The sequence below is a fragment of the Eucyclogobius newberryi genome, unplaced genomic scaffold (genome assembly GCF_026437365.1).
Source record: "Eucyclogobius newberryi isolate DKJ021-1_F unplaced genomic scaffold, fEucNew1.0.hap1 SCAF_18, whole genome shotgun sequence".
NCBI classification, from domain to species: domain Eukaryota; kingdom Metazoa; phylum Chordata; class Actinopteri; order Gobiiformes; family Gobiidae; genus Eucyclogobius; species Eucyclogobius newberryi.
This window is the reverse complement of record NW_027315812.1, coordinates 12,528,990-12,555,511: the sequence shown is the minus strand read 5'-3', so window position 1 is coordinate 12,555,511 and position 26,522 is coordinate 12,528,990. Positions and strand designations below refer to the sequence as shown.

Here is a 26,522-nt window from a genome sequence, read left to right as displayed (position 1 = left end):
ACATATGGCCTAACGTCATGGCACATGAACCCAATTAACACCTTACTAGGCAGGCACCTCCCTTCAAGCGTTACCATTACCGACAAGCTGTCACATCTTACCCCAGACCGGGTCACCTTCAACCGCCTAGCGTCCACCACCGTAGCTCCAGTCAAATTCTCCTTAACTTCATCCACAGACGTCGCCGTAGGGACACCTACGATAACTCCTCTGACCGTGTTTCTTTCAGCATCAGACACAAGAATGTCCTTTCCACCCAGACTTTTAGTTCCAATCGCCTTCCGTTGCTGAGCCGCGTCCTTGCACACGACCAGCAGCGAGCCATCTCTAAGGACACTCGCACTCTTGATCACTCCCACAGCTACAGTTAGGCTCTTTGACAATGCCACTGAATTCCACTCCTTAAAGGATGCACTATCCTGTGCAAGCTTTATGATCACCTTACAGTCTCTGCTCTCACTCCGGATATCAATAGCTTCAGCCTCATCCTGCTGCTCATTCCCAGAACCCTCGGACGAGCTAAGGGACTTTTTACGTTTCCGGGCACGTGCAGCCAGAAAAGGCTGCTCCTCCACGCCGTCCAGAACGTCTTCGACCACCAGGATTCAGTGTCATAAGGGCCAAGATTCTAGAACGTCACTTCAAATACTCTCCTTTACATTGTCTTCTCATTCTAAAGTCTAAAGTCTTAGACGTAAAGTCTGGCGGTAAAGTAACACGTCTGGCGGTAATGCAACACTTGGATGCCAACCGCCATAAAACAACAACAACAACAACAACAACGTCTGAGGAGAAGTCAAGGCACTGGAAGAAGAACTTTTAGGACTACGACAAAGTCTAAAGAATAAAGTCTGGCGGTAATGCAACACTCGGATGTCAACCACCATAAAACAACAACAACAACAACAACTTGGATACCAACAGCCATAATACAATAAAGTCTGGCGGTAATGCAACACTTGGATGCCAACTGCCATAAAACAACAACAACAACAACAACAACAACAACATACTACAGTGGACGGCGTTAGAGGGAACTGAAGAATGGAGTCTAAAGGATAAAGTGTGAAGAATAAAGTCTGACGGTAATGTAACTCTTGGATACCAGCCACCATAAAACACCATAGAAGAAGAAGACGTCGGGCTGGCAGAGACCTCTCAGGAATAAAGTCTAAGGAATAACGCCTGGCGGTAATGTAACACTTAGATAAAACAACAACAACAACAACAACAACAGAGACCTCTCTGGCACAGTCAAAACCGTCATGGCGGCAATGTAACACTTACCAGCCGCCATAAAACACCAAAGAAGAAGAAGAAGAAGAAGAAGAAGAAGCGGAATAAATTCTAAAGAATAAATTCTAAAGAATGAATTCTAAAGAATAAAGAAGAAGTGGCGTTAACGTAACACTTGGATACCAACCGCTATAAAACAAAGAAGTCATCTTCTCATTCCCTTTATAGTCAAAGCACGTACAACTACAAAAGGCGTACAACTACAGTAGGTGGCGCTAAATGCACCTTTTCAGTTGGCTGCCAACCGCCATTAAAAGCGACACAACAACAACAACAACAAGTACAACTACTCTGCACCTGTTTCAATACACTAGTTTCAAGACTGCGATTGTCATCTTCAGGTTGTTTCTTGTGCAAACGTTCTGAACACAGACATTATGAGAGAAATTGTGCATCTACAGGCCGGCCAATGTGGGAACCAGATTGGAGCCAAGGTCAGAATGCAGTTATTGTTTATATCATAGCAGAAATGTGATATATTCTGTAAATTTGGTTTGGGCGGGCTGCCAATCTAAACTAACGTTAGCTTATAAATAAATCCACACTTGAGCCACCAAGATAAGAACAGCCCTGATGCCTTAACGCTAATGTGCCGAGTTTGCTATTACCAGTATAATTATTGACGATCAACACTTTTGATAATTTGGTCGTTGACAGTTTTGGGAGGTGATAAGTGATGAGCATGGAATCGATCCGTCCGGGACGTACCACGGCGACAGCGACCTGCAGTTGGAGCGAATCAACGTTTACTACAACGAGGCGTGTGGTGAGAAACAAGCTTTTTATTTTGTAGGCCGATGTTCTACTGTTGATTTTGGACAATCTGTAGATTGCTAAAACATATGAAGATATACCCGATACTACAATGGTGTTTTCCTACATAATGTTTCTATGATACTAGAAAATGAGAAACAAATCCCCTGTCATTTTATTTTCACTGCACAGTTCTGTCAAGACTCGGTTAATAAACATGCCCGAAATATTGATAGATAAGATGTATGTATGATGAAGAAGAATCAGAATAATAATACATATTTTTCACCCATTTTATCACAGGAGGAAAGTATGTCCCCCGTGCAGTTCTTGTTGATTTGGAGCCAGGAACAATGGACTCTGTGAGATCTGGCCCATTTGGTCAGATTTTCAGACCAGACAACTTTGTCTTTGGTAAGAATGTGAATGTTCATTTAACATTTAGTTACTTTGCAAGTAGATGTCCAGCTTCTTATTTGTTGCATATTGTCATATGCTAATAAAGGCCAGAGTGGGGCAGGCAACAACTGGGCTAAAGGCCACTACACAGAAGGAGCTGAGCTTGTGGACATGGTGCTGGATGTAGTGAGGAAAGAGGCAGAGAGTTGTGACTGTCTACAGGGCTTTCAGCTCACACACTCTCTGGGAGGAGGTACAGGCTCTGGTCTGGGTACTCTACTAATCAGCAAAATCCGAGAAGAGTATCCAGACCGTATCATGAACACTTTTAGTGTGGTGCCGTCACCTAAGGTACTCGCAACTTCATTAAACGGATAGAAAAAGACTGTTTCCATGTCTAACTTTCTCCTTTTTCTCTGGGCAGGTGTCTGACACTGTGGTGGAACCTTACAATGCCACACTCTCTGTCCACCAGCTGGTCGAGAACACAGATGAAACCTTCTGCATTGATAACGAGGCCTTGTATGAAATCTGCTTTCGTACTCTGAAGCTCACTACACCAACATACGGTGACCTGAACCATCTTGTCTCTGCCACCATGAGCGGTGTCACCACCTGTCTGCGCTTCCCTGGTCAGCTCAATGCCGATTTGAGGAAACTGGCTGTAAACATGGTGCCATTTCCCCGATTGCACTTCTTCATGCCAGGCTTTGCCCCACTGACAAGTCGAGGCAGTCAGCAGTACAGGTGAAACTTTATAAAAGTGTTAAATAGTATTTACTAAAGGGTCTAAAGGGTTATTTTATTCTTATTTCAATAACAATAGTAATTTTCTTAGATTTTTGCAATCCATCAAACATTGAGGTAAAAGTATCACACAAAAAGTGAATGAATATTTTAGGAAATCTCACTCTCAATCCTTGTTTGTATCTTTTTTCACACTTAAAACAACAACTCATGTTGTACTTCATATTTTAATGTAATATCTTTCATACATTTATATGTTTATATTCTGCCCACTTCTAGAAAGGACACATCATTGTGCATCTCAATGATTTCTTAGAATGGTGCTTTTCTTGCAGGGCTTTGACAGTTCCTGAGCTAACCCAGCAGATGTTCGATGCCAAGAACATGATGGCTGCTTGTGACCCTCGCCACGGCCGGTACCTCACCGTGGCAGCCATTTTCCGAGGCCGCATGTCCATGAAGGAGGTGGACGAACAGATGCTGAATGTGCAGAACAAGAACAGCAGCTATTTTGTGGAGTGGATCCCCAACAACATCAAAATCGCAGTGTGCGATATTCCCCCTCGTGGACTCAAAATGGCAGCTACCTTCATAGGAAACAGCACAGCCATTCAGGAGTTGTTCAAACGCATCTCCGAGCAGTTTACAGCTATGTTCCGTCGCAAAGCTTTCCTTCACTGGTGAGTAAATGGAATTAATTTGGTTACTGCTGTGGGTAGTAATCCGGGACCTGTGCTGACATGCTACTGCGAAATCATGGATGAATGAATAATAATATAATAATGTTTCCAGGTACACTGGAGAGGGCATGGACGAAATGGAGTTCACTGAGGCAGAGAGCAATATGAACGATCTAGTGTCAGAGTACCAGCAGTACCAGGATGCCACTGTAGAAGAGGAGGGCGAGTTTGATGAGGAGGAAGAAGAAATTTCCTGAATGCTGCCTGAATGTTTTCACACTTGTTGCGTTATGATCAAAATTATGCATTTTAGACTTCCAAAGAAGTCTAAATCCCCGTTTCTACTGAACCCACACAGCTCTACTCTGCCTGGTTCTGTTTCTATTATGTCATATCCTTAGAAACTCTTTAACTTCCATCAGCACTTTGACCAATCAGTGACCAGTGGGTAGCATTACTTACTTAGTGATGGGCAAAGTGAAGCCTTATGAAACAGCAACGCTCTCTCTCTCTCTCTCTCTCTCTCTCCCCCTTTTTTTTTTACGGCATAACGTAAAACACATACTTGAAAAAATGTAAAACTACAGTAGGTGGCGGTAAATGCACGGTCAGTACTAGATCAGTCCCCCGCTGCCTCACGTAAGTCAGAATTGGCTCCAATATGGCGGCCCTAGTGGCGGCCCAAAAAGACAATAATTATATGGCGGCCCTCAATACGCTTCAGACACTGGGTTAAGGTTAGGGACAAGAGAGCGGATTTGGACCCAAGAGTCCAACCTCAGTCGCCGCCATGTTGGGGCCAGTAACTTCCATTTCAGCCATATTTGAATTCTGGCTTTCGTGAGGCAGCGGGGGTCTGATCTAATGCCAACTGTAAATGCATCCTTTGATTTGGCTGCCAACGTCATTCAAAGTAACATAACAACAGTGACATCTAGTGGTATTTTTTAGAATTACAACATGCACAGTGGGTCAAACCACATTCTATTATCTATGCTTGCCAATAAAATAAATTTGCATTTTAGTTGTGTGTATTATTTATGCAACTCTAGAATAATATGAATATAACAAAATCAATTTGATAAAAGCAATGATTTTTTAAATTTGATTTTACATTTAAGGTTTTAATTTTCCTTCTGTGGAGGGACGCATTATATTTTCTTCACTTTATTTGTGCTTTTATTATCTTCCATAGGAACAGCACCTTTAGTCCTGTACCACACTAACCTTGAACTCTGATACTCATGTGTGCAAGGTCATTGCACCAATGTGACAACGTGTGATTAACAGAGTGAGAAAGTGGGACAAAATCTAGAGGATGTGACTATCATAAAACTATGGTAGTCACATAGTTTGCTTGTCTGAATATTTTCACAAATAGTATTCCGACAAGCAAACACCTGTTTTAACCTTTGCTTGTCGGAATATTTTCACAAACAATCAAACACCTTTTTTAACCTTTGTGGAGCAGGTTGAGACTTTATAGAGTCATTGAGACAGACTCTTCTGTGGTTTGTTTAAGTATGGTATATTTATATGGCCTATTGGCTAATTTAAAAGCCAAATTCAACAAAATAAATAAATAAGTAAATACATATTATACAATCCTTATATATTTCCACATCTTCAGTGTCTCATATGTTATTTTATTTAGTAAATTAGACACTACAATTATCCACGGAAACCATTTAAAACAAAAATACATAAAACTGCTGTACCTTTCCTGTCCACAGAGCGGCGGTGTCGCACACGCTTCAGTGGACAAAACCGGAAATGTGTTTGTTTTGGAGCCTAGTTAGCATGCGGTTGTAGCTTCACATTAAATTCACACGTTATTTGAAGCTACCTTTAATGCTACACATGATTTAGAATAATGAACAATACACAAAAAGGTAAATGCAGTTAGTCGATCTATATTCCCTGCCTTTGTTGTGCGCGTGTAGTGGCCGATACCTGTGTTTGTTTTCTCTTGCCTCGATGGTGCAGTCACTCGTTAGCCTCTTCTCTTTCTGTTAATTAACTTGTTACTTCACTAAAATGGAAACGAGTGAAGACACGACGAAGCCAAATGTCAGTAAAACGCTGCTCATCCGCCACCTTCCCGCCGAGATGAGCAAAGACGAGAAGGAGGACATGCTCAAGTACTTTGGAGCCCAGTCTGTCCGGGTATTACCGTGCAGGGGTCGTTTGGTAAGATTATTATTAGGAAAAAAACGTTATTATTATATTACAAGCGTGTGGGATCTTCATGCACGTTTAAATAAATTATCTTACACAGAAAAATGTAGCGTTTGCAACTTTTAGAACGGAAAATATTGCTGCAAAGGTGAGTTCATCTTATCAGTAGCTAATTACTTAATTGAATCGACCGTGTTTAATCATATTTTTCCCTGATTCTTCCTTTTCAGGCACTTGTGAGGTTGCATCAGTTGCAGGTTCTGGGTCATACGCTTGTGGTAGAGTTTGCAAAAGGTCAAGATTCTGCCATAGAGTTAAAAGATCCACCAGTGACAAAAATAAGGTAACAAACTACTTTAAAATATCAATGAATGAACCTTACTGATATATACCAAAGTGCGGCACAGCACATTTTAGATTACATATTTACCGTTACAGATCCACAAAATAAACCATTTCATTAGCTGGTCTCATTTATAAAACTATGGAATTCTGACCAAAAGTGTCCATGTAAAAGAAACAACGTCATACAGTGGTTTCGTGGACGGCACACTTTCACCAGCAGTTTTCTTTTAATAACTCTTGTCAAATTTAACGTGGAAACTGATGCAACATTGGAATTAGATTAAACTAAACAACAAAGCTTGTAACTGTATGACTATGAATTGTTATCATGTCAAATGAAAGAAAAAGAAAGTAGAAATAAAAGATCCTCCTTAGCATTAAATGTGATGTTTTTTTGTTGTGTTTATCAAAATCAGAACTTTAAATCAGTAACATCTTCATCTCCAAGACTTTATTCAATTATTCTGCTTTATACTTTCATTTCACAGTGACAAAACTACCACAGAACTGAAGAGGCCAGAGCCCAAACAGCAAGATGTTCCTTTATTAGAAGAGAATATTGCTCCAAGCCTTGGGTAAGTGCTGCTCCGTTTTTCACCGGTGTTAATGAGCTGGCCTGGATGCATCGTTATTGCTCATAGAAAGCCTCCACTGGACAATCCCGTGCTCGCTTTGCTCTGCCTTGGGGCTAACAGGCAGACCTAACCTGGTGCAGTGTGAGTCGCTGGTCAGGAGATGTCAGCAGGCCTGTGTCCAATTAGACATGCGGGTTCTGGGGAGCTCCTGACAGGGCTGGAGAGAAGAGCCGGGGCTGTAACGTCTCATTCTGAAGCTGACAGCATCTCAGGCTGTTGCAGCTCGCTTTTACAGTTTATACTTGGCACTTACCCTTTTCCTAAGAGCAATTGTTTTGAACTAAAGACACTTGGTACAGTTAAATGGGCAGGGAAATCCGAAAACCCAGTAATGTGATCTGATTTTTGATCATAAAAACGCACGTGACACATTTAATACATTGATTAACATTAACTGTAACAGTTGTATTTAGAAGACAAAGTACAATGAATATTAAAATAACTAACATTTTAACACTAGTTTGACTTTTTTGGTATTAATTTTCCTTTCTAAAACCTAGTTACCTTTATTCAGGAAGTCCGTCTGGGCGTCGCAATCTTTCTTCCGCTTGTAACATAGGGTTGCCAACCTCGAGAGATTGTTTTCAGGGAATTGGTGCATTGTTGACATGTTGGTCACACGAACATTTTACATAAATCAATCCACTTTAAGATATTTTAGCCGCAAAACTTCACCCTTGCTCTCAGTTATAAATAAATGTAATCATGGCTGTACTTGAAGAAGTCTTTGCTGCGATTGTGAGTGTCATTTTGCGCTGCGTGAGGTCATTTTTAGTCTTGGCAGTTTTACTCAACATTTGGTAAGATAAATGGTAAGAAGCCAGCCAGTGGTCCAGGTGAGACAGTCCACTTTGTTCAACAGAGCACAGATATGATGGTTACACTGAGATGGTGCAGTGACGTCTGGAAGTAAGATCGTGATTGGTTTAAACTGGCTGTTTTCATCGTTCTGGTTCACAACCTTGGTTCATATGAAACTTAAGCTGGTCTTATCTATTGTACATTCGTCTACAAATAAGGCAAAGTGAACCATTTGTTGACTTTTTCAGTTCTTTTCAATTATTGCATATAAGCTTAAACAATAAAATAAATATTCATGTTGAAACGTTTTATTTGCAATGTAACGCTGAAGGCTTTTAATCGACCAACATTCTTATCAAGGAATTCTATGGACCACTGCAGAAAGGAGGAGGGATGGAGTGAGTTATCTGGACATTTGGGAGTAAATGACCTTTGGGAGTAAATTACCTTTAGTCCACTTAAGTTGACTAATTGATGCACAGAAAATGTCTGTTGTAGAATTTCTTGTGCACAGTCTTAACAAGGACACCTCCATTTCCACCATTGCTGCTTCTTTGTGGTTGGCTCCATCTATGACGGGCATCATCCAACTGTTACAGAACGTGTCTTTCTCTAACATGAGAAAAGCTGGCCTTCTGAGCGACTATTTAAACCTCTGTGTGGAAGCAGTGTCAGGCTTGAGTAGCCAATACTAGCGCAATGTTTTGAGTATTCAAGACGTGGTGTTCTGGACTGATGGTAAATAAACTTCTATTGCCTCAGACATCCAGATTCTCCTGGCTCTCATCTAGGACTCGTTTGAAAGACAACACTTGTGTTTCCCTAACAATGTCAATGGTCGACTATAGCCCTTCTGCAGTTTTCATGCTAAAAAAGGAATTTGCGGATTTATAGTGTTTGGCTTTATAAAAGATGCAGTGGAAAATCTATTCTATTTAAAGGTTGAATGGACGATTTTTTTGGCCCAAATCTGAGTCTTATTTCCTCGTGGCGTGGACTGCCAATTAGTCCTGCCACGTATCAATCATAAAATGCACCTACCGCTCACCTGCAGCCGCGTCAGACTCGTCCCCCGAGAGTAGCACGGTTCCGCGTGTCTAAGCGCATTGATCTATCATAATATAGTTCCCTCAGTGTACGGGACAAAATTAGGATGGAGATGGACTGTTCGAGCTGTCTCATAAGAGACGGAACTCTACGGGGGACGAGAGATGCGATGTGAACCGTCGCGCTAATAAACAAACGCACGTGTGTGTTGTATCAGTCCGCGCACTTCCGCCTGCGTTCTCAAATCGCCGAAAAATCGTCCATTGCTCCTTTTAATCAAGATGGTTTTAACCCCCACATTTTTTTTTAACAACATGCTATAGTAATTTTACAATTTGAGTAATGTGTACGAAATATTTTGATGTCAAAAAGTGTGTATGCTTTTTTTTTTTGTGTCAATAGAAGTGTCTAATGTGGAATTGCCTCGTTACTTAATCAGATTTACTCACGAGAACCTGGCAAAAAAGAAAAATCACATTGAGTTGGAGTATTCTATGTAAATGCCTTGAGACGGTGTATAAATTAATCTTTTGTCTTGTTGAAAATGAATTTAGAAATCTATGCCGACTAGTCTTCTACCAACATAACCGTAAGTTGCCGCCCTACTCTAAGCGCAACAATTCAATGATTTCACAGTGAGTTACAGTAATAGTTTTGGCTCTGTTCTTCGGCGGCGCCAGCGCGGAGCCTCGTGGCAGGTTAAATTTCACGTTCCGCTCGGCCCACACCTTATTAGACCCGAGCACATTTAGATTTGTTCTCCTGTGTCGTACTCAGCCTTATGAAAGTTATTATGTGAAGACAAGCTGGCACTGCTGACGTGGCAGACCGGTCCCAGTGCCCCTTAATAGCTGGATTTTTATACACTGTGTTGGCTGGAGCACTTGTCATGTTAGGAATAAGCTGTCTTGCTAACACTTACTTCCTGTAGCACCTATTCATTACCGTGGCATGGTGTTGTTGAAGGAGGGAGGAAAGTGTTTTAAAAACAGTTTGGAAAATGATTCTGACTGACTTTTCTTTCTCTCTCATTTCCCAGGTTGAAATTTCAGGCAAATCCCACCTTAAAATATTTATACCCCCCACCTTCAACTGCCTTCCTCGTAAATATCACACACGCTCTCATCTGTGTGCCCAAGTTTTATGTTCAGGTAAGTGCCCACAATGCCCAATTTGCATGCCAGTGTTGAACTAGTTTTGTGTTCCATGCCCTGAGATGGATTCCTTGCTACGAGAGTTTGCTGAATATGTCTCCCCACTCTTCAAACTATTTCACCGTGCTTACAGTCCAGCCTGATAAAAGCTGTAGACCAAAAACATACTGGAAGGACACGGTTTACTCTTTTTAACCTATTATAACATCGTTCCACATGCTGTAGTTGTATTTAGCTTAAGTTGTGCTTTTTTTTAGGAATCAAAATCCTTTCTTCTCACTCACCCAGTTTATTGGCGTCACAGTTGGCTATACCGTGCTGTTATTTTAGTCTGTAAATCATCACCAGACCCGTTGATGGCATTTCCGCTGTCCAATTTTGCTCTTTACAACTGCGTCCCTTGGTTAGTATGTCTGGGGCTAGCCTTTGTAAGTCCCTCTGCTGCCACTAGATGGAGCGCTAAAACAATTCCTGGTGTGGGGAAACGCCAGACTCTGAATGTCTTGTGTGGTTTGAAGATACATTATTATAAGTTCTAAAACATGAGATGCCACTGCAGAGGTACATAAAAGCATGTTTAAAGGAGATTAATGACATTATTACTTTGCTTTAATATTAAAAGGACATAAAAAGCATCTTTAGAAACAGAGAGGCGTGCACAGAAATCCAATATTTTTTTAAATAACTATCTCTTAAATGAATCTGGTTCCACATACAATACAACATACACTTTACTAATGCTTTGCGTCGATTGGAACCGTCCATATTCCTACTTTCTTATTTGAATTATCAGTGTAAAAGCTGAATTTGTTGTACGCGTTCAAAATTGCTCAAGCCTTTCAAACCCTCGCTTTTATATTGAAACTGGGAGAAAAAACCGACACCGTAGTAAATGTCCCAGGGGGAGTTTGAACTGCATCCAACCTTAGCGGGATCAAACGGTAAACATTTGCCTTTTTAAATTTCAATTTGGGGCGTTAAGCAAGTATTAATAATAAACCACTAGTGGGAGGCATGAGTTATGGGCTTAACATTTCCCTGAGAGCAGTGACGCCTGGATTTTCTCAAACGTTTCTTACTCATTCTGTCCTCTTGGTGGTGCTATCGAGCTGTACAGAGTGTGCTGTAGTTTTACCAGTATTTTGCCTTTCTCAATCTCGCCTTGAAGCTCTTGTTGTAAATCCAAATGCGTGCGGATGGCAATCTGTTTCACATACGGTCGACAAGTTCAAGCAGGATGTTTGAGTTCGGATTTTCAGATTCTATTGTCATTATTTTTCCACCGCACAGGTTCTCCATCTGATGAATAAAATGAATTTACCGTGTCCCTTTGGCCCAGTCACGGCACGACCGCCTTTGGTAAGAAAAGCATGTCCTTGGTGGAAACTAAATCTGTATCTTAGTATTGTCACGATACAAAGAAGCGACAAAGAACTGTTATAACACTGCGGGAAAGGCTTTTGTTCCCGCAGTGACAAAATAAATTCTTGTTCTGATATAGATGAAGAGAATTTTAAAACTTCTCACTATTTATGTGATATTTATTTTTCAGTATTGATTCAAACTAGTATATAGTTTAGATTAGTATTGATTGTTTTGAGTTTGCAATACACTACGAAATATTATGTTTGTGAGTAAAACAAAGTCACAAAGTGAATTTACGCACTTTAATTTGTTTTTCCTTTTTGTTAATATGTTCTGTTAAGCTCTGATTTTCATTGTTCCATATATATAATTATCTTATTACTATGTTTGTGGAGATATTGACAGAACTTATTGCAGTACATTCAAATGTTTTTGTTTGTTTTTTAAGTCAAGTTTGCACACTTCTTCAATAGTGGGATCAAACGCAGCGTAAATTAAATTAAAATAGAACGAGACGTAAGAGATGTAGTGTGATCACATCCTAACTCATCAGCCATGTATTTTTATTATGATCGATGTTGGTGATCAGTTAACAACTTGCCTTGCTTCAGTTTGAATCAATAAACAAATATTAAGCCTAATTTAAAAAAAAAAGTTATCTCAAGAGAACATTTTATGCACCGGAAGTTTACAATACAGACAGAAATTGTCAATAAGTTTGGTATTATGTGTAGAAGAATGTAAATTGAACCTTCTTGTCTTCAGTACGAGGTTTTTGCCCCAGCTCCTCCTATGTTTCCTCCGATGCCCGCTGAAAACCCCCCTCTGCCCAGGCACGAGGGGTCCAGTGAGTCAGAGTACGAGAGCGAAGACGATGAAGTGAAGGAGAGGTGAGCTGAGTCACAACGTGCACAACGATCCCATCTAATCAATCTTTACAAATTAACAAGAAATACCAAGACTGCTTCATGGCCAGGTACAGAACATAGTGTCGTCACCAACTAATGGCATATTATTTGACGTTTGAAGTTATGTGATTGATCAACAATTTATTGCATTATTGATATTTACATCTGTAGTAAACTAAAGAAATACTGAGAAAAACATGTACTGTGCGTCAATGGATCGACTAAAACGGGCATGGAAAAAGCTCTCGCATTGAGGATGTAGTGTCTCTAAGATTTGACCATTTATATGTGCAGTGACGAGGCCAAAACATTACAGATCATGCAATTACAAATATAGAAAGCTAGTTAACTGTGTATTTATCTGTAAAAAGGCAATTCACGGCCAAACCTAAAGATGAAACCTGAATATAAATCCTTTAAAAATCCACTCTCAAAATAATTAGTCAATTCATCAATGTTTTGGTTGACCAAGACGCCATCAACTGATTAAGCGACTTTAACGACTAAAGGTCTACAGCCCTATTGGTAATAATTGTCAATATTATTACATTTTGGCCCAATACATGATAATATTACGTAATACATTTCTATATTTGTTTAGCTCTTTATCTTGGGTAGGACACCACCAACTGCATGTCTCCATAGAAATGTTATTGCTTTGCCTTGAACCTGCCACAATATACAGCTTATCTCTTTGGAGGCAGGCCAGGTTACAGGTCAGATCTGTGGATAAGAGAGTCCAACCACAGCAACGACTACTCCATCAGGAAAGTGACGCAGTGAGACTTTAAAGCAAGTTCTGCTCTATAAAAATAGACATTCGTTTGAGACTTCGCATTTGCCTTGTGCTGAAGTATAAAATGTGTGAGTGCGTGTGATTGGCAGCCACATCTGTCAGTCAGTCCGCCCCAGGGCAGCTTAAAACGAGAAGCGTGTTCTAAAACTGTATGATGCCTGTCGATTTGGGGTTCAAGTGTAATAAATGACTCTAATCCCGGCTAATCATTTCCTCCTGATGTGATTTCTCTGTGCTATTTCAGGATTGCCCGAGTGATGGGCCTGGTCAACCAAGCGTGCAAGAGACCGCTGAGACAAAAGACGTCCTCCAAACGGAAGAAGCCCCGGATCAAGGATCTCCTCTTCGCTCCGAAAGCAGACTCCCAGAGGTACAGCAAAGGCACTCAGGCACGTCACCGCGCTCATCTCCAGACAGCATCCAGGCATCTAAAAGGAGAACGCCCATCTCCAGGCAATAAACGCTCTCCTTTAAGACATTCTTTTGAGGCCGCGGGACTGTTTGTCACACCTTAACGACAGACCACAAAACTTCCAGGCTAAGTATACATACGGTAGTGGTCTCCGCTGACTTGTGCATTGATTCACTGGGTCGTCTTCGGTTGCCTGGAATAAAGTTGTCAATGTATATGAAAATGTATAGACAGATAATTGACTCTAAAACTAATATTGAAAGTAGATATTCATTTGAGCAAGTATTAAGAATTAGAATAGAGCAAATGTCATTGTGTTACATAAAAAGATGTTTCATTATTATTGTGATGGGGCTGTGAAATTAATCATCTGAATCGTAAGTCTGTCATTTTTAATTGTGTATTTTTAATTAGCCTTTTTTTCATGAGGTAAAAGGCCAAAAGTCTAATCTGTTAATGTTCATGAAATTAATATTGAAATACACTGTTATTGTTAAAATTGTGACCGATCCAAATGAGAAAATAGTTTGATCTTCATTTTTCTGTCAAATCGCCCTTGTGGTATTGAGTAATGAGCCTTGAGTTTGAAAATTAAATATCGTTGCAAATCTAAACCAACAGAACCAATGTGAAATATTGTGGGAAGGAAAAGGTTGATTTCCGTCTTCTTGTGCCCAAAGTGCCTCAGTGCTGCAGCCGTCAGACGTGTTTGAGCAGCCAAACCCGACCGGGCACAAGAAAATCGAGTTCCACATTTCAGTTTCGGAGACAAAAGTAGAGGCAGCTGGACCAGGTGTGGAGCCTCAGCGCGAGCAAAGAGGTAATAATATCACTGCATTCGTACTGCGCGTTATTGAATGTAAACAGAAATATAATAGATGTTTGTACACGTACAATCCCCAGCAATAACATGTCCTTGGACTAAAATAAATAAATGGGCACTAAAACATTACAGTTATAGCACACACAATCCCCATATTTTCTGTCTTTTTAAACTTTTGTTGCTGTTTGTTTTGTTTCTGGTATAGAATTATATTTTCAGTTAAAGATTGCCTATAGCAAGTCTCACTTTGATGCACACTTTACCACCTTATGAAATATTTAAAAAGTTCAGTTTGAAGACAACTTTTCAAACAAAGAGCAGTATAATCTACCTCTCTGTCAATAATGTTCAACACCAAAATGAAAGATGGAATGCAGCCATCTCCCCTCTGAGCGTCAAACACACAAATTATGATGTCATAAGTAGAGCTCCGAGATCTTCTGCACTATTGAGTCCATAAATCATCGCCTGAGTCAGTCCGAGCATCTCATGTCAAATCACAATCATTACTGGGTTAGGGGAACAACTGCATGTTTGCATCAGCAGCATGGCAGAGGAAATGCATGTAATTTCCTCTGCAGCCAGTAGATGGAGCCCACAGGCAAATCATGGCATGGGGAAAAGCCACGGCGATCTTGTTTTTTGTAAAAAAAATAAAAAAATGTTTTGATCTAAATCATGAAATTCTAAAGTCAAGGGAAAGAGCAATACAATTACAAATACTGGATACTTATTGTCCTTTTAATACTCTAATTGCAAGGTAACATTTATAGATTGATCGATACTGTGGATGGATTGATTTACTTGCCCTTTTCAGGATCCTTAGACCCCTCACACTTCACCTGTTGTACTGCCTGTAACTTAAAACCAATGGATAAGTCGATGCAAAGTGAAGTTATGCTAGTATCCATAGTGAAAAAATATTTTTAAAAGAGGACAATATTCAACCTTTCCCGCCAAATCTAGATCTGCCTTAATCTCTAACAGAACTAATACAAAACATCAAAACTACTAATATTCTTGTCCTATCCATTGTATAAGTAAAAGTCCTTTGTATTGTCATTGTGATATTGAACTCTGTATTATAGTTTGACATTTGTGCATGGTGACAACACTAGTGTCAACAGTTCAATTGGTCAGTAAATAAAAGTACTACTGGCCACACAAAGCCTTCTCCATGATCTGTTTGAGGGGATGTCACTGGAGGAGCAGAGGCTGTTTTTCCAGCTCTGCACTCCCCCATTTGCCTTATCTCCCTTCTCCCTGCCTTCCTCCAACTTCACTCGGACGCAAACCCCCGAGTAGTAAAATAGATCTCAAAAGTCGCACACAAAAGCTTTCGTGAAGGCGTGGCGGTGATAAACTTCGACAGGTGGCTTTTTTGGATTAGTCTTGTTTCGGGGGAAGTGGCGCTGGAGGGAGATCCGATAAACACGCCATTTAAATGAAAAGGGGAGCAGGGCCAGCGATAAGGAGTGGGATAATTTCTGAAAGCAGTGATCTAGTTCTGTGGCGAGCGCGTATCAGGAAAGCTTTTTACTCCAGCGCATAGACACACACGCACACACACGCACACACATGCACACACCTTAGAGGGATGACAAGTCTTTTCTTCTCGCCCTGTTTCGTGGATTTGAACAGGCTCACTGCTCCTGGTAATTCCTCTGACAATGTGTGCAAAAGCATGGACGTGGCCATACCCGAGTCTATGCAGTCACTCACTCGCACTGGAAAGTAAGGGTGCGCAATATTGGAATTAAATTAACACCTCCAATAAGAAGTAGTCAGAAGATGTTTTAGTAGTTCGACAGAAAGGTGCTAAAAGCGTATCTTTTTAAAGTTGATGTAATCTTGTTCCATGGTAGAAAAGGTTGCAAAGATCCTCTGAGACTTTTTTGACCATGTTATGTACAAATTAGCTGAGGTTTAAGTTTTAGACAAATGTGAAAAGACTGTCAAACTCCACACTATACCACTTTGATTCCTTTTGTTTGGAAGTTTACAAAAGAAGTATTAGAATTTTGTTACCACTTTATAATAACTACACCTAAATTTGCCTTAACAAAGCATGAACAAAGACATACCGGTAATGAAAATATAGTTTATTAAGAATGATTTAGTTTTAGTAACCATTAACTAAGCTTAGGTGTTAGCGTTAAGGTTAGGAATTAGTTGTTATAGTAATAGTTAAGTGGTCTGAAGTGTAGTTGTTATAAAGTTTTTTTTTTTTAAATTTAGCACGTCTTTAAAACATTATTCAGTTGATCAATTATTTTCTATATTCATTTTCTCATGTTTCCATGGGTCAGTCCCAGGGCAATGTAGAGTAATTTAATAATTGTTTTCTGTAGTACTAAGATGCATATATTGCATATCAATCTAATATACTAGAACAGTCTTTTTAACTTATTTTTTATGAAATACAATCATAATTTGGGTATAGTCACAAGGAAAACAATATGCAATGCATTTAATTTCTGCATTATTTATGAACTCTTAATTCTTCACACATTTTGGTCCATATAGGGTTCTATAGCGCCACAAGCATCAGTATCTCAAACTAAACTGGATATGACAGAGGATTTGCCTCCACTTTGGTTCTTCCCTCCCTGAGCTGCTGTGGTTTACTGAAGAGGATAAACAATGTGCAAGTGATTATTCGGCCATCTGCTGTGAGATGTTTAATAATTCCACCTGTTTCGATGCACACTAGTAAATACGCTTTCCTAGTCAAAAAGCACAGAGCAACATGCTATATTTAACAAGGCTGCATATGAAAAGTCTGATATATTCATGTGTTTTTGGGGCTTTTTGTCGTTTTGACATATGGTCTGGATACTATAGTTTTAGCTCTTTTGCCAATGTGAGATTCAAGCCATCCTTAATTTAGTGGATCTTTATCTGTGTGGGTTCCAAATGTAGATTTTCTTTAAAAACACCTTTTACAAGTATGATATTTTTGCAGCCTTATTGTATTTACATATTTGTTGTATTGCCTATTTTAGTTAGTATTATTATTAGTATTATTTAGTATTCTTATCACGAAATGCAATATATTGTACTGCAGTGTTCCATAAGTACATAGATTATATGTGTCGATCGTCACGCTTTGCCCATTGATTTGAATCCATTTACTTGTTCCATGTGTGTGCGCCGTAGAAGAGGAGGTAGAAGACCCCCCGAGCACTCAAGAGGCAGCAGAGGTGGTCGAAGGGTTTGGAAAGCTCTTCCCCAGCGCACAGCCGCCTGAAACCCAAGAACAAGAGAGTGAAGACGAGGATGTGCCCAAAGACGTCATATCCCGGAAAGAGCTGGACAGGGGACGGCTCTCCAAAAGTGGCAAGTTTTTTAAATCAATGTCACGTAATGGGCTGACTTCAGGATTTTTCAAATGGATTTTTTGATCTGATATATATTACAATATATCCAATATTTACTAGCGACATACCTGATTTATACAGTCTAAACTTTCCACTATCCAAACTTATTCCTCACGTTCCAGAGAAATTCCTTGTATCCCAATTCCTCATGTTTTTCCACAATTTTCAAAGAGCAGAGTTTTGCTGTCATCTTTATTATTATACTTTATATAAAAATAGTCAAACACTAACTTCCTTCCTGCATCTTCCTTTCCATAGTTGGGCCACATCACGGTCTGTTTTTAAAATTATGACTAGACAATATTAATGGATCTAAGAAGCATGCAGACAACACACAGCGGCCTCATTTTGCAGTATATTTGTACTAGATGGACAAATATGGATTAGAGACATTTAAATAAAGATGGGGGGCAGCATAATATTTCTTGTTAAGATCCAGATTATTGTTGTAATGTAGTGAGGGGTTAATTCACAAATAGAAATTATCCGGTTTATTATCTGTTATTGTCTGGATATTTATAACGAGAATGTCATGTTATCGATATCAAATCTGGCTCTTGGAGTGTGACACATTTTCTATGTATGAGTTTGCTGTTTAAATCAAAGTTTATGGCCCCGCAGCATTGTAACATTCATTTCTTTAACCCCATCAGGCTCCAAATCCAAGATATTAAAGAATAGCATGCGATGCCATAAATAGTAGCAAAAAGGTTAAGAAAACATTAGCATTCTCAGCACATGCGATACATTGTCCCCAAAACAAATCAGTTTCTGCACTGCCACGATGAAAAAAAAAAAAAGTACAAGCAACAGCCTTTGAAATGCATATTGGAGAAAAACTGGCAGTTGGTGTGGGCATGCGAGCGTTGAAAATAGGATAACACTGTGAGACACGTTTGAAAAGATAACACGCGCATAGCAAAAGTAGCAGGATGCGTGTAGAACAACTCGTACAATAGTGAAAACACAAATACTAGTTAATCCATTTTCTTGTGCATTGATTGAGAGACTAGTTATTTCTCAATTTAACCCTGCGTCTTCTCGGATCAACTTTATATATCCCTGTTTTATAGGTCTAAGCAGGTGTGGAAGCCTTTGTACAGGGCTTTATTTTCCTCTTTTCTCCCTTTTTAAAACAGAGATTAAAAGGATGTCTGTGTTCAAAAAGTATGAGGCGGGCGAGCCGACCTGCAGACTGTATGTGAAGAATATCGCTAAACAAGTGGACGAGAAGGTAAGAACGTTCCTGTTCGAGCCACTACAAAACCTCTTTTATGTGGAGAAAGTCAATGTATTTGTGTTGCAGGATCTGAAGTACATCTATGGGAGGTATATTGATCTTTCATCTGAAGCTGAGAGGAACATGTAAGTGAAAGGGAATGTATATAAAGGGAATATATATACATTTATAAATCGAGGTTCAGTTTTGGATATTACCTGCTTTGCTAGATTTCTCTTGTTCATATTTTTTCAGTGTCGACACACTTTCACTCAAAACATGCAATAACTATGCTGATTGCAAACAATTTTATATATTTTTTTAGCAAATTATACAGTTTTGCAGCAAACCAAAATAAATATTTTAAATGTTAAATAAAATAAAAACAAGTACAGCATTACCAAAAAAACAAAACAAAAACGGCAAACTTCAAAAAATAGACTTGTATTAATGTCGATTATGTGCTGCCCAGAGGGTTCTTGTAGGTAACCCATTTTTGTCCTTTTTCACCAAATTTGTTCTCTTCAAGTTGAAAAGTGAAGGTCATTTTCCCCGTGAATAGTTCTTGTACAAAGTCCGCTCCATGTGGCCGGGTGACTCAGGAGTCAGCCATTTTCTCGTAGTGACCTTCCTCACCGCAGTTCACAATATTTTGACCAAGTACAAATATATTGCCCAAGCACAACACTGGGTGTGAAAGGTACAGGATACTGAAGTATATTTGATGAAGCTAAATGCACAGTGTTCCAGAAGGTTTCGATCATCGAGTATGATCTGTAATAACCGTGTCTTTGCCTCGGCACATCTGTTGAATTACCACTTGTCTGCTTTTAATAGACGACAAATACCGTTCTTTCATTTGAAGCAAACACTATTTTAATTTAATATTAATAACAAACTTTATTTATTATGCACATTTATGAACCAAAGTACTTTTATAGTATGATTAAAAACAAATTGGTGGACAATCAATAATAAAACGGAAATGCAATTCTATTAAACGATAAAAGCGATGTAATAATACAACAACATTGGGATCAAGAGGACGGGCATAAAACACTTTTTTATTGGACATACTTGAGTACCCTTTAATTTGTTAAAGCTATTTTTAACATTTTTATGTAGTCGTTTCTTTTTGGTCTAATGATATAAAATGGGACCAATAAAAATGTAACTGAAGTCTAAATGTTGAACTTAATTTCAGACATTGATTAAAACAACAAGTAGGCCTATGTTTTTCCACCTGATATTGTAAGTCAGTTTATAGTGTTTATCAAGTTATTCTGATCGATTTTGTAACTTCCCTATATTGATTATACATAATATTACTACTAATAGTATAATTCATGCCTGACACAAACCACCCCAGTCACATTTTTGATATTGTCTCATTTGGCACAGACTCTTATTGACACATTCCTCCACTTCATATCTTCAGCTGCTATTTCTGACTCTGACGATTTGTCCCTGCCTTCTGGGGATTCTCTGGTTATTCATGCTGACTGCACATTAGGATATTAATAAGTATTTAACCTGACGTGGAGACCACGAGGGACGTTTTGCGTTTGTGCACCCGCAGCACTTCAAATGAATCTTCCACTGACTCATCAAACGGGCGTATGTTCAGGAGACGGGGCCAGAGTCTGAGCGCAGTCGTGTAGGCAGCAGACGGCGAGGTGCTACTCTGCCGAATAAACAGATTGTTCTGCTTAAAAGTGGTTTGGTCCGGGCTTTTGGAGGTCTTCTTCCAAATCTGGAGACCAGTAACACTGAAGAGGGAGAAAACTTAAATATAACCAGTAACTTCAGGCCACACTTGTACCTCTTGTGCATATACATTTATTTAATTATTTAACTCCTTTTATGGCTCAAACAAGTTATTTGATTAATTCCAACTTGTAAACTAATTTAAATATATATTGTTATATGGGGGGTGGGGGTGTGGGGGGGGTGTGGTCCGGGCCGGCCCGCAGCGATAATGATGTCGTTTTCGTGTCCCAGGTTTGACATCGTGCTAATGAAGGAGGGGCGGATGAAAGGCCAGGCCTTCGTGGGGCTCCCCAGTGAGACGAGTGCACAGCGAGCCCTGCGGGACACCAATGGATACGTGCTCTACGACAAACCTCTTGTTGTTGTATCTTTTAATACCCGCTCTCGAGATCAAACGGGGACAAGCATTTCAGTTTGAGGGATGCAAAAGCAAGAAATGTGTTTAATAGCCTCCTGTAATGTAAAGCAGAGTAGAAGAAGACGACGATGAAGGTAAAACTGATGTAAACACATAACTTAGTACTTTTTAACTGTGGATATACTGATGAACAATAGGGGAAACATACTTATAAATGCTGGATGAAACTACTACTGGTTGGAGGAGCTATTGTTTTATCTAGAATGTTCCACAGTACGGCTTTAAACATCTCTATCCCCACTGAGGCGACCTGCTTACATTACATAACATTACATTACATAACATCTCCATTGAGACGAGCAGGTGGCGGACCCCTGACCACATAGTGCACCTTTTTTAATTCTGATGAACATGTTGTCAATATCAGGAAAAAAAACTACATTTGCTGCTGTAATCGATTCCATTGATACAGCATACTTCATATAGTATAAACATGTGAAGTACAGAGTGATTAGTCATTAGTAATAGTCGCTAAAAACATAATTAAAGCTGTCATTTATGTTTAATGAAGTTATAATTATGTATTCATATTTTTTAGCAAGCAAGCCATTCTTCACAAATGCACTCTTGGCCCCGTCTCCAACTTTAAATGTACAAGGATGGAGTTATTTCTGCCAGCTAAAACTGACATTTCTCTCTCGATTCCCAGTTGCGTCAGATACAGCCAATGTGAAAAAGTCAATGCTGTTAGTGTAGAAAAGGAGCTGCCCGAGTTAACGATTCACTATTTTAACTTTTCATGAGGGCTCTTAATACACAAGGGCAGAAGGAAAAACAAAGTGTGCATGTAATAAAAATCAAGATGAGAATAAGTTGTATATTGAAGCTATTTACTTTACAAATCCAATCTAATACTTTATTTGTATAGCACATTTTACCAACAATCTCCAGTACAAAACCAAACACAAGTAAAATATGTAAAAAATAAATAAAAAAAACACATTAAAAACCATATGAAATGATAAAAGACAGTCAGAGTACCACACAACTAGGAATAAGAATTATAATAAAACAAAAAATGTGTAACGTAAACAGTAATATACATTTTTTTTTTTTAATAACCAATGTAATAGATAAAACCATAACTAAAGTAGACTCTAAAGTTCATCGAGGTAATGTCGTCCTAGTCAGAGGACAGTGGCTCCCAGCACGAGTTTCTTTTTAATGATTATTTTAATGCTTATTTTAATGCCGGAGTGAGACTGCAGCGTTTTGGGCCACTCCTCTCTGTCCGCTGTGCAAATGAGTGAACAGAAATGGGCCACTTTAAATTTGATTAGCCCACGCCGCAACCCTTCCACATCTGGCTCCGCAGTGACCTTTAACCTACACAAAGCCAATCATTTCCTATGTTTTTCGCGAATGGTTCTAGACTAGCGGCTGTCACTGGAAAATGAGTGAACTTCAGACAGAGCCAAGCGTCTATGAGGTCCGTTATTTTTTTTTTGGCCACTAGTCTTCTGGCATTTAAGAGGGAGCAGCTGCGACCTTTCCTCAAATTAAATTCGTATGAAGCAGCGAGTGTCAGAGGGAAGACGGTCCCAGTGGCTTGAAGCTACCGCCGGAGAGGAGAGAAATGTGCCCGTGGTTGTGCTCCAGGTTTTCTGCAATATACGCCGGGGTTAGCATAATAATACAGGGGCTTGGTGCGAGCGGCCGCAGAGGAATTAGCGGAGTTTGAGCCAGAGCCAAGGAGACTGTGAGTTATGACCCGAAGAGTACTGTATGGATGAATATGAAGTAGTTTTGGCGTCTACCTTCAATAGTAGAACGCTTTTATTTTTGCTTTCATCGCTTACGTCTAAGGTTGAAGGGTGTGGCTGATGTTTTGGTCTAGTCTCTTTCACTGTATAGGCAAAAAAGATAAGTGATGAATTCTTAACCGATATTTGGCTTTTCGACACTATTACACATTCAGAATGACTATTTTAAAGGTGCATTATGTGACTTTTCTGCTTTTCTTTATGGCAGCAGTATTGTTTTTGTGGATTTTCCAACAATATGACATCGAGCTGCAATTATTCAACTACAAGTCCGTCTAAATTGAAAAAACGTGCATTCTTAGAGTGTGGGGGTTTCTTTCCACCAATGTTCACTCTCTCTGAGGTAGCGGACCCTTTACTAGGAAAGGTGCATAGTGAGAGAACCTTTTATTTTGTCCCACAATGGAGAAAATCCAGGGTTGCAACACACAATCCGTCAGGAGAACTAGAAATCACATCTGGTGTTGGGCTAGTTAGTTACCCATCACAGCTTCCAAAAAGTGATTGCCTTTGCTGCATTATTGGGTACCATAATAAAAGTAAATTACACTAAAATACACTCACTGCTGCTGGTCTAGAAATCACCGAATTCACCCAGAATTGTTTTTCCCATTGCCTTGACTCAATTTCTTGTTTATATTAATGCCTGAAAAGCTCATTTATGTGTGTAGACCTTAACATAACCCCACAGCAGTTTGCCCGGTCAGCCAAACCTAAGGACAACAGCGACACAAAGAGAGGAGCAAAGCCGCGTTGAGCAAACCCGGTGAGTTTGACAATGAAAAACTGTGGAGCTTCTGCCAAATAATCCTCAAAGACCGGAAAACGACTCTTTTATCATTACAATGGTGTTTTCTTATTGCATTTTGTTTACACTTTATTTATTCAAGATGCCATGGCTTGATATTGTGGTCCAGCAGAAGCTTTTGTATCCTTATTCTTCTCATATCCTTTTAAAAAAAAAGCAGGGCAGTTACTTCGCAGCCCTTTGCAGAACAATTGGAAGTTTATGCTATTGGAACTGTATTGTGCAATAGTCGCCTAAATTTAAAAGAGCTTGAAGCATGTTTTATTTTTTTGAACAATGATGATGGCTGTAAACCAGGGCTATTTTCATTCTTTATAATGCTCTCCACTTTTTGTACTTTTTAGGTGATGCTCATCAGATGTCTCCACTTTTCGTAGACAATAAAATATTTTATAATAAACATTTTTTGTCTAGTTTTTTTTGTTTTGTTTTTTAGTATACAGTTGGGAAGCTTTAGTAATACTTGACTGATTAAAGTGTGCACAAATACTCACAAACTACAGATCAGAGCAGAGAAGTGGCCCTATCTTGCAATATTAATTTCCTAGACATGGACAGACAATGAAAATGCTCCTATTTGACACATAAACCGGGCAAACAAAAGACGATTTATTTTCTTGTCGAGTAAAGTTGTCGTCCGTTGTTTTGTCCAAATAATCACGTTCGCACTGGTCTAGACCCCAACACCAAATTATTGTTCTTGTCCTTTGTGAATTCTGACCTTTCTGTCTTCGAGAAGGAAAAAACAAAATCAAATTCAGTTTTTATTAAAGCATTTTTCACACCTTCCTCAAACTTCTGGAGTGTACTGTCTGGTCCCATTCCAGGGTACACTCGACTCAGACGAGCTCATCCGATTGTGTGCGGTCCCAAACTTAAAGCTCTTGACAGGCGAGTAAATACAGAAGTTATGAGATGTGGATGGGCTCTGCAGCAGATGGTCGGCTGTCAACACAGGAAAAAGCATGCTTCTGATGAGACTGCAAACAAAGCCTGCATTCTGCGCTAAATTACTGCCACTGGGTTAGCTTACCTTTCCGGTGCCACGCTGGACCCATCTGTGCGGTGTGGGAAGTGACGCTCGCAGGTAAACCTACTCACACGTCGGCTTTGGATTTAGAAACTATATTAGATGGGTTGATGTTGTAGTAGTATTTGTCAGTCACATGATAAAATGCACAAACCGCAGTTGATCGTCAGACGTTACAAAGTGTTCCAATGTATTTTGAGCTTCGTTTTGACCTTGCAAAAATAAATGAATTCCGTGTGTCAAAGGTAATTAGCTGGAGTGGCCTTTAGTGAGGTTTTATTTGTTACAAAGGAATCTCGAACAATTCTGTGGTGTTTATTTGGCTCGCACAACTAACATAGATGTGGACATGAAGTTTAGTTTGATGCTTTTTAAGGCAACTTCTACACATTTTTCATTAGACTTTTCTATTTCCAGTCTAAAATGTAACTAAACAAAAAGGTATAAACATGATGCCAAGATTTAGCTGTGGAATTTCCTACATGCAGCGGACACAAAAAGGACACACACAATAAATTAAATGGTAAAAAACCCAACATATTTTTAATGTTGCTTTGAAATATTAACTTTTAGTTTTGTTTACCCACACACAGATAAAGGTTTTACATATTTGGTATTGGATCAAAACAGATATCGCCCATCACTTCCCCAAACCTCATGTCTTTAAGTCTATGTTGGAATGTTATAAACCTACATATTGTCGCAATAATTTAAGATTAGATTGTGATTGTCTACTGAAGCGCATCGCTCTCTCTTTGACCCCCTCGGGTCGTTCACTTCGGCCCGTGTAAAACATCCCACACTTCATTAAGTCCCGTTGTTGCAGCTGATCGGAGCTGGTCCCGACCCAGAGGTGGAGACGATCCATCACACACGATCGTCTGGTCCGACCAGCGCCTCGTATGTCACTGCCAGAGAGAGGCCGGGCTCCCCATCTGCGCCCCGCTCTCCGCCGCGCCCCAACCATGACAAATGTTTTCCCTGCTGCCGAAATATTGAGAGTCACCGGGACGTTTATCAGCTAACGTTTGAACAAATGAGAGATAACCTTTTGTAAGCGGACGCTGATAGAGGCGTATGCTGTGCCGCGGCTTAATACCGCAGCAGCCAGGAGTAATGTGATGATAATGTGTTTCTTATTAAAGGTTTAACCAGGTGTGCAGGAGCTTAATGACACACAGTTTGTATAGGTGCGCTGAAAGAAAGAAACTTAAAGGCACAACAACTCCAAATGGATTAGTTTGGTTTAGATCAATGCAAAGTGATATCCAATTGTTTCAGTGAAGGTAGAACTTTTTCTACTTTCTACATCTTGTATTTTCACTTGAAACCAATATGATTCTGAATTATTAAAAGGGAAACGCTTTAACAAATAGGATTTCGGAAATGGGTTTTTAGAGGCTTCATTAAACCTGAATCCTATTTTGATTCTGGTTTGATGACGCCTCTAAAAAGCCTCAAATATAGTTGAAATTTGGCTTTCTTTTTACTTATTTTATTCCACACATAACTGCCTATCATCATATTATTGCTGAGATACAAAACAAAGACCAATTTTGACACGCTCTCTAACCCGAGAAGTAGTCCAATTACTTTCCCTACAGCCTTAAGAAACTTTCAATCACTATTAAAATCCTCTTTATGCAGTCGAGTCAACGTAAACAACGCATTAAAACCACCAGCACACCCTTTTTCTCCCAAATCACACAGTTTCCCATTCACCTCAAACTCCCATTGCTGGAGTTTTCATCTAAATTGGATATAACGTTTACTCTTGTCTTAAACTTGAACCTGA

The 26,522-nt window shown here is 39.5% G+C and overlaps 2 protein-coding genes across 2 annotated transcripts; both read left to right on the top strand.

The window, feature by feature from the left end:
* Positions 1 to 1,610: 1,610 nt before the first annotated feature.
* Positions 1,611 to 4,132, top strand: LOC140364426 (tubulin beta chain-like). The gene is made up of 7 exons (XM_072450554.1): positions 1,611 to 1,730; positions 1,954 to 2,062; positions 2,353 to 2,463; positions 2,555 to 2,799; positions 2,873 to 3,195; positions 3,531 to 3,875; positions 3,988 to 4,132. Exons 1-7 carry the CDS (start codon positions 1,674 to 1,676, stop codon positions 4,130 to 4,132), a joined length of 1,335 nt encoding a protein of 444 aa, XP_072306655.1. The 5' UTR covers positions 1,611 to 1,673.
* A 1,558-nt stretch (positions 4,133 to 5,690) lies between these two features.
* On the top strand, positions 5,691 to 23,991 carry rnpc3 (RNA-binding region (RNP1, RRM) containing 3). The gene is made up of 15 exons (XM_072450553.1): positions 5,691 to 6,065; positions 6,154 to 6,201; positions 6,284 to 6,396; positions 6,887 to 6,973; positions 9,921 to 10,032; positions 11,326 to 11,394; positions 12,166 to 12,290; positions 13,349 to 13,474; positions 14,197 to 14,336; positions 17,499 to 17,678; positions 18,859 to 18,953; positions 19,026 to 19,084; positions 20,940 to 21,072; positions 23,581 to 23,655; positions 23,780 to 23,991. The coding sequence occupies exons 1-14, from the start codon at positions 5,913 to 5,915 to the stop codon at positions 23,644 to 23,646; spliced, it is 1,506 nt and encodes a 501-aa protein (XP_072306654.1). The 5' UTR covers positions 5,691 to 5,912; the 3' UTR covers positions 23,647 to 23,655; positions 23,780 to 23,991.
* Positions 23,992 to 26,522: the final 2,531 nt, after the last annotated feature.

Excerpts from the sequence above, each read along its gene's own strand:
- LOC140364426 (XM_072450554.1), top strand. The coding sequence starts at position 1,674 with ATGAGAGAAATTGTGCATCTACAGGCCGGCCAATGTGGGAACCAGATT. Across the intron at positions 1,731-1,953 it reads GGAACCAGATTGGAGCCAAG|TTTTGGGAGGTGATAAGTGA; the intron begins GTCAGAATGCAG and ends GGTCGTTGACAG. Across the intron at positions 2,063-2,352 it reads TTACTACAACGAGGCGTGTG|GAGGAAAGTATGTCCCCCGT; the intron begins GTGAGAAACAAG and ends ATTTTATCACAG.
- rnpc3 (XM_072450553.1), top strand. The coding sequence starts at position 5,913 with ATGGAAACGAGTGAAGACACGACGAAGCCAAATGTCAGTAAAACGCTG. Across the intron at positions 12,291-13,348 it reads GACGATGAAGTGAAGGAGAG|GATTGCCCGAGTGATGGGCC; the intron begins GTGAGCTGAGTC and ends GTGCTATTTCAG. Across the intron at positions 19,085-20,939 it reads TCTGAAGCTGAGAGGAACAT|GTTTGACATCGTGCTAATGA; the intron begins GTAAGTGAAAGG and ends TTCGTGTCCCAG.